Source organism: Pelmatolapia mariae, linkage group LG1 (genome assembly GCF_036321145.2).
Source record: "Pelmatolapia mariae isolate MD_Pm_ZW linkage group LG1, Pm_UMD_F_2, whole genome shotgun sequence".
Classification (NCBI taxonomy): domain Eukaryota; kingdom Metazoa; phylum Chordata; class Actinopteri; order Cichliformes; family Cichlidae; genus Pelmatolapia; species Pelmatolapia mariae.
In genome coordinates, this window is record NC_086227.1 from 16,201,997 (window position 1) to 16,214,804 (window position 12,808).

A 12,808-nucleotide genomic window follows, 5' to 3' on the forward strand; every position below is an offset into this window, starting at 1 on the left:
TGCTACAGTGTGTGCTGGACCCACACACCAATTACCTGGACCTGTGACAGTGTCCTGAAATGTTTGAAAATGTCACGTTTTTACAAACGCGTACCCCCACCCTTTGCATTTTTTTTGTTTGTCTGTGTGTGTGTGTGTGTGCTTAATCTTTTTCTATTTTCTGTTCTTTTCCTCCTCCATTGTTGTTGTTGAGTTGTGGTTTTTTTTTCCTGTCTCTGTTTCTCAAGCATCAGCACTTCAATTTAGTCCCAATTTGTGTTTTTATGTTCTCATATCATCAAAGTAATGGGCCGGCTCGTTAAAAACATATTTGCTTTCGCGACTTTATTTTTCTGCTGCGATTTTTCATCCACACGTGTAGGTTTGTGTATGGAGGAGGGAGGGGAAGGATACAGCGCTGGAAGTAGGGAAGGTAGTGGGCGCAGACGTGTTTGCAACAGCATAGGGAGAAAAACGGAAAAAATTGCAAATGACTTCAGAGGTGAATGATTTAGGCTGTCATCAATCCATTGAATGACTTGGGAAATGTTAGGGTGGGCTTAACAACTGTGCAGATCATACTGGGGCTGTGACAGTGAAATGAAATGGAGATAATAATGCTTCATACCTGATATGACAGAGCAGTCAGAAAATACTCATTTGTGTGTGTGTGTGTGCTTGTGTATGCACACGCACACACAGATGTATTAAGAGGGCACTGGTAGGTCTTCATGAGGCCTTTAGAGGGCACTACTCCACTGAGAAATAGACCATCCTGTTACATTCATCCCCACAGGCCAGTACACACTGATTAACAGAGGCTTCTAATCAATTATAAACCTTTTCATGTATTGTCAGTAACTTTTGATTTCCAAATGTGTATACTTGCACGTTCTCTCTGCGGGGTGTGTTCCTTTCTTTGTGAAGAGCGATTGGCCAGTATGTTGTAGATGCTGGTGCTCATACATGTACACTTTAAGTGATCTTGGTATAGCAGGGATAGAGGAGGAGAGAACAGCCTAATGAAGTCTGTTAATTTGCTGCTATCAGAATGAAAGTCTCAGACTAATTATGGCCCTGGGTCATCTAGTCTGGATCACAGAGAGAGGTGGCCCTGGATGGTTCGCTTTGATTAGCTCACTCAAAATAGAGCCCCTCACTTCATTACTCTGATCTCCCTCTCTGTCTCACACTCGCTGGCGCTCACAAAACTCTGGTGGGGAGGTTAGTCCATGTGCAAACAGACTAGTCGAGCTGTCATCACTTTGCTGTTCAGGATGGAGGAGTGTATGCATCGATGAGGCGGAGAGGGAAAGGTGAGGGCAGGGTATGCATAGTCCAAGTAACTAGTGGACATGTGTCTGATGTCTCTCGTGCTTTTTCTGTCAGGCTGACTGAAGTTCAGGACATAGCTGGATCCGAAGCATACAGTGAGTCAACAGTCAAACTGTGCAGCTGGTTTGACTGTTCTCCTTTCCTTCTGTTGACTGTAGAGTTGACAGATGTGTCGGAATGGTGGATTTGTTCACTTGCTGCAGACAGCCCCCCTCCTGTGCATCAGATGTCTCACAGTGGATTTTGCTTCAGGCAGTTTTGTGTGTCTGTGTGTGTGTGGGGGGGGAGTGTGCGTGTGTGTGTGTGGTGTTTGCACATTGAATTTCAAGGCCCCCTGAATTATCCCTGCCACAGAAACCCCCTTAATAGCAGTGATTTAAACTTTACCTGCATGACTGCCTTGATTGGCTATTGGAAACAACACACTGATTTAATTAGCCTTTCAAGTCTGTGGCCCTCTCAACTTTCCCCTCACTGTGCACTTATCTGCTTCCTCGGAGGAGGCGATTGTGCCACTATATCATTCCATAAATAATAAAGGCACATCAACACAAAGTCTTATAGGAAGCGACATAGACAAACACAAGATGAAATGACGTGCACTCGCGTGTTTTCCAGTTTCTTTCTTTACTCATTAACATTTTAAGCTTAAGTATTAGTTACTGTGTGTGTGTGTGTGTGTGTGTGTGTGTTTTAATTCTTTTTTTTTTTTGGGTCGTTAGCTTCTTGTGTTCCTGTAACTGTTTATGTGGCTAGTTCCAGTAAGGTGTTTTTTTTTTTTCTCTGATTAGAAATCCAACCTGATAAGATAAAGTGGTGATCCGAGTGTAAAAGGCTGGGGCAAGGGAAGAAAGTAGGCTGTGTGTGTGTGTGTGTGTGTGTGTGTGTGTGTGTCTGTCTGTCTGTCTGAGAGAGAGGTGGGGTGGGGGATATAAGGTGTTACTTGCTTGTCTCTGAGGCCTGCCTGCCATGTCAGTCATGCTCTTTCACAGCAGTTTTATTTCTTCCACCACTCCCTTTAGTGCTTTGATGCCACAATTCACTGGTACTGCCTTGTGGGAAGCACTGCTGTGGTTGGGGATGTGTGTGTGTGTGTGTGTGCGTGCACGCAGGGGTGCACGTGGGTGTGCATGTGTGTGCAGTGTTACACATTGTCATATTTTTTTGTCAAGTCCCTTTAAACTGTGCCAGAGATTGGATAAGAAGTACTCAGTAGAATTATTACAAGCAAGGTGAGCAGAGCAAAACTCTTTCAGAATTCTGGCTTTGGATCCTCATCTGACCCTGCAACCGAACATTACTGTGCTTTTCTTCAGAGAATAACACAACTTCTTCTTTTTATTGTATACCCATTTATGTTTTTTTTGTTTTTGTTTTTTTTTTTACAAAAACACAAAATACCATATTTATTTATTTATTTATTTATTTATTTTTTCTTGTGGGTTCATTGTTACTTTTGGAATAATTCAGAATCCCTTTTCCCCTAAGGATCCTACACTGGAGGCAAAGAAATTGAGACGGCCATTCATCTTTGTTCTGTTTTTCATACTTATCTGTCCTCCTCCTTTGTCCACCGTCCCGCCATCACATTGACATTTATCACAAGCCTTCATGAAGAGACTTTAACTTTCTTAGATGGTAGATTTCTCACACTGTGACGTTTGCTGTGGCAGAACAGAGCCATTTTCCCAGTGCTGGTGTCTGTTCCTAATGCACTGCTCTCTGCTGTCTTGTGATTGACTCCTGCTTTCCGTTTTCTGCGTTATCTGATCTCAGCTCCTGATCTTAACAGTGGTTTTAGTCGATGGCTCGGTTTGTAACTTGCCTCTTCCTGTCATGCTCTGATTCCATCTCTCTCCCTCTCTGAACAGGTGCAACTTTTTATTCCTGTGATGTGTCATCTTTTTACACTTATTAATCCACTCGTCATTAGGTCTTAAAATATCTACTCTAGTCGCATCATACCTACGCTGTGCTCCTGTTCTGCTTTCGCTAGACGTGTAATGGGATGCAGACTCCCCACTGGTTAGCTCTCACAAGTGCATCCTTATCTTTCCTACTTCCTGGGTGATAGCGTAATCTGATAACTACATTTGTCGCCACTCCCTCTGATTGATTAACCAGTGACCTCTGACCCTCCTGCAGGAGATTTTAATTGGCTGATGTATAATGAGCAGGCTTCCCTGAAGAAGAGCTGTTTTAAGGCCAAAGAGGATAAGAGGGTGATGCTGGAAGGGGGCAATCTAATTAGCTGATTTAACTGATAACACCTGAGGTAGCTGCGTGTGTGTGTGCGTGTGTGTGCGTGCGTGTGTTGGAGTAATGTAATTTCTATCTTTCTATCTCACTATCTCTTATACAATAGAGATGTCTCTAGCCCTTATGTGAGGACGCTTCATAGATTGTGTGACATAGCCAAGTATGTTTGTGTGTGCTGAAACGAGGTTGTTAATACTCCGGTGTTATGTGTTTGAAAGTCTCTGTGTACTTCGTAATAAATATGATTTTGTTGAACTACATGACGAATAGATCAATACAACATCTTAATGTAGTAAGCTAGAGGCTATTTAGGGCTTTCCTCTTAGTACATCTCAATATTCAGAATTAAAAAAAAATCTTTAAAAAAATTATCTGGTAAATTACAAAACATGATGCTGTACATTTTGTCATTATTTATTTAAGAAGAATTAAGACAAAATGTAAAATCAGTTTGTCCACTCTTACTTACCCTTAAAAGGGTAATCAGCAGGCAGGTGCTGCTAATCAAATGCACTTGATTAATTGAGTAAGTGTGAATGTCTCTATAAAAACAGAGGTTTTGACTGTTGTCTGGTCTGGAGCATTCAGGTTTGTGTTTACTCAATGCCAAAGAGCAAAGTTGTCACTAATGGTATTAGTGAAGCAACTGATGCTCCCCAACAATCTGGGAAGGGTTGTAAGTTAATTTCCAAATCATTTGAAATCCAGCATGCTGTAGAGAAATATCATTTGCATGTGGAGAACACAGGTGGCAATCTTGCCAGAGATGGACTTCCCAGCAAATTCACCACAAGGTCAGATGATTAGAAACTGCAGTTAACCCGCGAGCTAGCCTTTTCTCTCTAAATAGAACATAGCCGCATGGCTTAAGTTTACAAAGTTGGATCTAAACAAACCACAAGACTTCTGGAACAATGTCATTTGAACAAATGAGACCAAAGTGGAGACGTTTGGCTATAATACACATCATCATATTTGGCAAAAAGCAAACGCATCAGCACAGAAACCTCATACCAGCTGTCAAGCACAGTGGTGAAGGGCTGATGATTTTGGCTTGTTTTTCAGCCGTAGAACCTGGGCACCTTGCAGTCATTGATACAACCCTGAACTCCTCTGTATATCAAAGTATTCTCGAGTAAAATGTGAGGCAGTCTGTCGGACAACTAAAGCTTGGCTGAAACTGGGTCATGCAACAGGACAATGATACCAAACGCAGCAGCAAAACTCCTACAAAAAGATTTGCTGCTGAAAAAGAGAGAAATCAAAGTGCTGTAATGGCCCAGTCAAAGTGCAGACCTCAGCCTGAATGAAATACTGTGGCGGGACCTTCAGAGAGCTGTGCATAAATGAATGCTCACAAACCTCAAGAACTGAAGCATTATAAACATTATAAAGAAGCGCGAGCTAAAATTCCTCCACAAGGTTGTGACAGACTGATGAAATCATACAGAAAGCAGACTGAGGAGCTTGGAAAGAGGGGGCTTGCCTTAGAACTGAAGAAGCTTCTCGGATGAGAGGTGAAACGTCTTCAAGCAACTCAAAGAAGTCCAGACGCTTTTCTTTCCAAGCTCCTCAGTCTACGATGACCTGGATGACTGAGAACCTTCACAGACATACAGAAAGCAATTGCTTCAAGTTATTGCCACTAAAGGTGGTTCTAAAAGCTACTGAATCATGGGGTGCATTTTGAATTAGTTTTTCCTCGGTGAATAATGACACACTGACGTATGTCATGTGATGTTGTTACCTACCATTTTTTTGTTATGTCCTGATATGTCAAACTGTTGAAATGGCAGAGGGTGTGTGTTCTTTCTGACTGTATGTGTGCTTTAAAACTTTGTTGGAAGTAAACTGTTAAGCTAACATTGAATTATTATTGATTATTATTATTAATGGGAGATAAATACACAGATCCATTTAGCTTCTGTAAAATGTTGAATGCAGAAAAAAGTGGAAATTTATTCCCATCTTCATACAAATTTGCTTGTCTTCTTTGGAAACATTTCAGCCATGTTTAGAGCTGCAATATCAATAACAAAAAGGACATACATACTACAATACAGAGTTTCTAAATGTCACACAAAAGCTGCACAAACACACACATTCACATTGCTTGTTTGTCCATTCAACTATTCAAAAGGTGTTATACTACCATTATTGATGAGGCTAGAAACACAAATGTGATGTTAGCAGTTGTGGTTAAAGACTACCTGATTTGGGGAAAAGAAGTTGGGAAGCTGTGAAAGTAAAGCATACATCATTTTTCATTTGATCTAGTGAATATTTGTCTATTAAACCCACTCTTCCAAGTTAGATTTTAGAGCGTATTTGTGGTTTCCTTTCTCTTTGTGTTTCACGCTGCAGTGGACAGGAAGCATTCTTATAAAAATGTATTTTCATCTCTCTCCTCTATCCATGGTACACATTTTTCACTGCCCCACCCCACCCCTCCCTTCCCTTGTGTGTCTTTTGCGTTTTGCTCTCTCTCTCTCTCACATCGAAGACTGTGAGGAGAGTGTACCGGCAGAGGAACCACGTAAGTCCAAGGATTGCTCAGTGTGTGGCCGTGTTTGTGTATTTGTGTGTGGTGCGCCATACTGTAGGTGTTCATGTTTGTGGACATCATACCAGTCTCTTCATGCGGGAGCTCACAGCATACCTCTTCACTTTTTAATTAGATACAGAATCCCTAAAAGAAGACTGAGTCCATGTGGAACAGCAGAAATACCTTTTCCTGTGGATTAACCCGTGTGCTCCTCTGATCTGTTCCCCTCCTCTCCTCTGCTTTCCTCTCCTCTACTTTCCTCCCCTCTCCTACCCTCTCACCACATACATGATAATTACAGCACCAGACAATTACCCCGAAAACTCCTGGGATGCACATTTTGTTCTCTTAATCTGGTCTCTTAAATAATTAAAACCAACCATGAACTCCTCTTTGTGATCGTGGCTCAAGAGTGTGTGTGTGTGTGTGTGCGTGTGCGTGTGCGTGTGCGTGCGTGCGCGTGTGTGCGCGCAAACACATGTGGAAGCATACATCTCTGTGTCGTCTCATTGGCTTTCCTATCTACCAACAGCTCTGTCACAATCCCACCTACCTGCCTCCACGTGACCCTAAAGCAGATTTACCTTCACCTATAACATCTCTGCCGAATGTGCAACTTTGTGCTTACGGGCCCCGTACCTTACTCTCTCAGTGGTGTGATGAGAGAACTTCCCCATAATCCCTTTCTCCATGCTTCTCTACTCACATGGCATCATATCATTGAGTCATTCTTCGCTTGCAAAAATATGTAAATATATACAACAAAGACTTGCGGAAATATTTTGTGAGCCTGTTAGAAATAGCTGACATGTTAAAAATTTGACATATTTACACTTAATGGAATATTTCAACTCAGTAAATAAATAAATATAATTCATCTGAACTTTCTCCACCACCTAGTTAATTTTTTTGTTGTTGTTCCCTTCTTTATGTTGTACTGATATCTAAATGTTATAATTGTGCTGTTTCCAAATGTGTGTGTTTCATTCATGCTTCATTTGTCTAAATTCTGCCTGTGTGTGGTGGCTGCAGTTTAATATTTCTGTCTTTATCAGCTAAAAAAGAAGAGGAGGATACAGAGGATAAGAAATCCATAAAGAAGAGAATTAAAGAGCTGAAGGTGCTCGATCCAAAGATTGCACAGAATCTGTGTAAGTATTTGTTTTCTTTCTAGTCACTCCTAAAAAAAAAAAGAGGCAGATTTATATACATCTGTGCCAGAATCTAAAAGGCGATTACCTTTTAGATTCTTTTTGATATGTTTTTGTGATCATAAGAAAAATTTTGGTATGCTTTACACCATAGCATGTTGCTATGGCAATTAATACACACAAACAGTTCATGTGAACCTGGCCTTTGCCACATATGACTCATCTCTTCACATGGACCTAATTAACAACGTTAAGGATCCATTAAGGAAAGAAGGAAAAAAAGAACTTCTCTCTCTTTCTTTCTTTCTTCCTTTCTTCCTTCTTTCCTTCCCTCCCTCGTCTCTGTCATGCATTCACACACGAATGCTTGGTCTGAAAATGACCGTTTTAAAAACACCCGGCATTAATGAGGATCCAGCTGATCTCTTAAGCACTCTCAGATCTTAGCACCTCATTGGCTTATATCACATGGAGCTGTGACCTTTGTTTCACGTATTAAAAGAAAATGAGTCTAATCAGCCCAGTAACAGTGATAAATCATGCAGCAGAAATTAGAGAGCAAGGGGGGGAAAAAGGGGGAGTTGGTGGTTTATGTGTTCCACCATAGGAGGTAAAGAGTCTAAAAGCTTTGATTGAGGTTTGAGAAGGACTGAGAAGGGGTTTTATTTCTGTTACTTGATTGATGCCATCACTGTTAAGATACAGTGCAAATTTATTCTGCCTAATGAATTGTACTAAAATTTTCTCATTACCAGTTACAGCCGGGAGCTTATATCACAGTCGTGTCACATTTTACGTATGCTTTAAGAAGAGTAGGGCTAGTTTGTCAGTAAAACCTCAACTGAATATATGCAGGTTTAAAAAAAAAAAAAAAAAGATTCATCATTTATTGGACGTGTGTTTAAACTTCAGTTTAATCCTTGCACATGCTGTTTCTTTTTAATTATTCTCAGTTATGTACTGTGTAGTAGCTGGCCTCCTGAAGTCCTGTGGGACAATTGGATACGTGCTCGTGGTTGTCGTCTGTGGTGCTCGAGAGGCGCCTCTTGTGACTCTAAAGTCCCATGCGGGAGTTGAAGTCCTTCTGGTCCTGTTCACAGGAATAAGAGATGACTAGTCTTTTGAGCTGACTTTTTTAGGCCATTTTCTCAAACTGTTGTCTTTTAAAGCCCTGCAGGGCCTTCTGGATTTCAAGCTGCAGGTGTTTCTGTCTTTTTGTAGCTTTAAAGTCAACTGAACGTACGTCTTTGCAGCGTAGCCGTGGCCATCCTGTTGGTTGTCCACACAGGAGATCTTTGGTGAGGCTGCTATCCCTTTATGTGGTACTTATGCCAGGGATAGAACATGCCTGGGCAACTTGTCTTTCCAAGAGTTGCAAAGTACTAAGCAAACACACCACAATAAAAAGATTTCCTGGTGAGTCTGTGTGTATGCTTTTTGGGGTTTCTTTTTTTGTCCATCTTCATTTCATCAGTCTTGCCAGGTGGTTTTCAACACCATGTAGGGAGGTCTCTCTCTAGGCACAGGGTGTCTGAGAAACAGCACACTGAGGGATATGAATTCATGGATGGTCTCAGGTTTTTGGGATCTATGGTGATATGAGAGGATATCTTGGTTCATAACATTTGTCTTTGTAACTTGATTGTTACGCCAAAGTTGGTGCTCAACCTGAAATTAAAAATTATTATTTCTGCCCCCACAACTTTAAAAGTGATTTAACCAAGTAGAGCAAAAAAGTGTGCAAAACAAAAGGTACATTCTCGTTTTCAAAAGTTCATGCTCTCCTGTATATGTATAATGTAATGTTGTAACATACTTCACATACACACTTACATGCAGAACACTCCAAAGTGTTCAACCTAAAACGTGCTCAATAATTTTAAATGATTTTTTTTTTATGTGTTTCTGCTTGTGAGACTAATAACTAGCCCTGACGAGGCATGCACCATACCTTTGCTAGTCCTAACTCTTGCTTGAAAATATTATGGTTGCTAAGCCAATACATTTAAAATTAAAATCAGTTTTTTAAAGTCAGAAAGAAAAAAGAAAAATTAAAGACATCGCTGGCTGAGTGGGTCAGACTACCTTGTTTCATAAGATTTGTGTGTACTGTTTTATTTCACATTATTCTTTTTTGTGTGTGTTTGGTTGTTTTTTCAGTTCTTTTATGACCAACTGTCTCATATCTCAACATTACAGCTCAGCTGTCAATCTTTTCTCCATTCGCCACATCTCTCTCTCTTTTTTCCCCCCCTGTAGCCATCTTCCTGGGCTCCTTCCGCATCCCTTATCAGGAAATTCGACGCATGATAGTGGAGGTCGATGAAGAGCAACTCTCTGAACCTATGATCCAGGTATGCTGTTTAATGAAGCCATAGAGCCTCCGTTACTTTAGTGGATGACTTTCCCGTTCCACCCAACTCTGGACCTACCTAGCTGTGAGATAAAAGAGAAAAAAATATTGAAACTAGTCAATGCTCAACTTTTCACCTTGAGGCTGGAAGTATATTTTTAGTTTTGCCCTTCTCCTACTCAGCTGGTCAGGTTCAACTCTTTGTCTATTGTCTTGATTAGTTGTCTATCTTAGAACAGCATGTAGCCCAAGGCTAAAGCGTTGGGCATCTGTAAAGCCTGCAGTACAGCAGGTGTGAAAACAGTTGGTGAGCACAGGCAGTATGTCAATAAAAAATAAATAAGCACTTTGCTGATGTTTAGCTGAAAATTTTTTTTTGCTTTGTTTTGTTTGTGTTTATAAGTGCTTTACCAGCTTTTTGGCTATAACTTCGATGTGTTTATGCCATCTGTATACCTCACACTTAGCACTGACTTACTCTGTTCATCCAATCCATCTGTCTGTCCTTCCATGTATGTGTCAATCTCTGTTTTTCTATCTTAACAGCAATTCAATGGACCAGTGTGGTTCATTTCAGTTGTATCTACAGTATAAAGCTACATAGTCTCTGCTTGGTAATAAGATGTTTTATCATAGTAACAAAGCTCACCACATGGCTGAAACACACCAAAAGAGACAACGCCAAACAGAACAGCAGTAGGTTAGCTGTCTGTAAATTTCTGTATATCCTTCCCGCTTCTCACTCCCTTTCTTCCTTTTCTTTGTAGAACCTTGTAAAGCACCTACCGGAGCAGGAGCAGCTTAATGCACTGGCCACATACAAAAATGAGTACTCTAATTTGTCAGAGCCTGAGCAGTTTGGGGTTGTGGTGAGTACACACAATACACACAAATGCACAACACACACAAACATCTGTCAACTTCCCACCAACTGCAGATATACACCACAAAAACAACCTTTCCTTTATATTTCCTTATTTATTGCCGGAAGACCTCAGACAGTGTGCCTTTTATCGTTGACAATGCTATTAAACATAAGTGTATTAAGAATTAAATAGTTTATCGGAGCCAAAAAATGCATATTTGGTGTAATAAAACGTAATATTTGAATGTTTTAGTCACGTAAACTTGTCTTGTATTCTTTCTCAGCGTCTTATTCCAACGAAAACACACACAGAGAACACTTTCATGTAATTATCATAATCCTGAGCTCTTTAAAATTCTATCTTTTTAAGCCTTAAGAGGAAAGACGGGACACCTGTGGACTGGTGCACTAATTTATGCACATTAAAGAGCAGCACTTCTGCCTCATTGCGTCAGCATCATTTTCTTAAAGACTTTTCAAAGGAGGTTTAGTCAGAATTATGCATGAGAGGTGTCACTTATGTATTTTTAATTTTTCTACCTAGCGACCACGTTACAGACAAAAACATAACTCCTCTTTTGTATCTTGTTCAATGAGGAGACGAGAAAAAAGGAGAGCCTGCTTATATAATGAGGTTGTGCTACTCGTGTGGGCCCACTTTTTAATGTACTTTTTTTATATTTACCATTTTGTAAACATTCACTTTATCTTTTTTATTTTCAATCAACACCACTTTCAATTGATCTTTAACTCAGCCTTGTGCGCAGTAGTATTTTGTTTTCAGGTCTATGTCTTGCCTGTTGTAAAAACTTAACACAAGGTCACCACCATAGTTGCTGAGTGTTCCTGCAGCTACGTGAATAAGTTCACTGTTCTTTGTGACAGTAAGTTGAGGAACTAAAGCGCTTAATCTCAAAATATAAATTTCCACATAACTCATCTATATCAGTCAATGAAAGCATATTTTAATGTCTTTAACAGAAGCCATATGCATGCTGCAGACTGCCTGTAATTTTTTGTAAATCACTCGCAGTTAATGATTATTCCGCATCACTCCTGAAATCTGAGGAATCACTGTTTATTAGTATGTGCATGCTGCTGGCTCAGCTGTAGCTACAATCCTCGGGACTAGTGCTTTTTTCATCTTTGATTTTAATTGTTGTTGACAGTTGATGGGAGTATTTATTACATGCAAGTTTTCAAAATATTTTCTCACTTGATTATATATGTGTGTGTATATATACATATATATATATATATATATATATATACAGAGAGAGAGAGAGATGCATAATCTTTAAATTCAGTGTTAATGTTCTGACACTTCAGATAAGGATATCAACAGAGCTGTCTTTTCCTTCTCACTATCCTATCACCTCATGGAAATAGTGTTTGGCAGTAAACGAGCTAGATTTTCCATAAGTCCACTCTTTTGTGTGTGTGTGTTGGAAACCATCTCCTCAAGTTGTCAGTATAACCTCCCAGTGCCCTGTGTAGGCCAGTGGGAGCAGCTGCACACATTCAATTTGCAGATGATCCGGTGTGTTTTGCTCCATTTCTTCTTTTTCTGATTATTTTTTCTCGTTTAAATATCTTTATCACATAATTCATCCCATCTCTGGGGTTCGTTTCAGAATTATGTTTTGTTCGTGTGGACCTTGCTTTTTCTTAATTCTGTTATATAATTCTATTCCTCTTTTTTTGTTGCCCTCCCTCTCTCCTTTTATGTGCGACAAATACACGGACACAAAGTCCACACAGACAAGCACACACTGACTGAAATAGTCATTTGATAACATTACAGTAGCTATAATTAAACCCTTGATGGAGGACATCAAACCGCACAGCCAGCTGTTGTGTGAAACAGACAATTGGAACCTGCACCCCTCCCTCCCGCCGCACACACATACACAATCACTGTGGCGGCCAGGTCCTGGGCCCAATGCAATATTTTCCAATTTTCTCTAATTGTGTGAGAGTGGTAATCCAAGGCAGCCTATTGTATATTCCACCCCTCCACTGCCTGCCCTATATGGACACTAACTCCACAATTAACTTACCAGACCTGGGTCCCAAATCAAATCACTGCCAGCATCTATTACTACTGCCTAGCAACACTTTCCAACATGCTGGTTGCATAAATGTCTTTTAAATTAGATCGTCTGAATGTGAGAGTGTGTCAAATGTGTTATTGTAGTTATTTTAAGTTTGACTGTGTTCTTTGATGTGGTTTTCTCTCCTTGACATCATTTCCCATCCTTTTCTCATCTCCTTCCTCATTCTCTTTTCTCCGAATCCCTTTTCCCCCTACTATCCCTTTT

At 40.3% G+C, this 12,808-nt stretch overlaps 1 protein-coding gene across 3 annotated transcripts in view; it reads left to right on the plus strand.

Annotated features, from left to right (window-relative positions):
• Positions 1-12,808, plus strand: part of LOC134627676 (protein diaphanous homolog 3-like) — a 168,468-nt gene that overhangs the window by 62,989 nt on the left and 92,671 nt on the right. For 2 of the 3 annotated variants that reach the window (XM_063473992.1, XM_063474009.1), the window contains 4 exons: positions 6,077-6,109; positions 7,174-7,269; positions 9,529-9,623; positions 10,390-10,491. In XM_063473992.1, coding sequence (XP_063330062.1) covers positions 6,077-6,109; positions 7,174-7,269; positions 9,529-9,623; positions 10,390-10,491 — 326 coding nt within the window. The remainder of the gene's footprint in view (positions 1-6,076; positions 6,110-7,173; positions 7,270-9,528; positions 9,624-10,389; positions 10,492-12,808) is intronic. The other variant, XM_063474000.1, reaches the window with a different exon arrangement.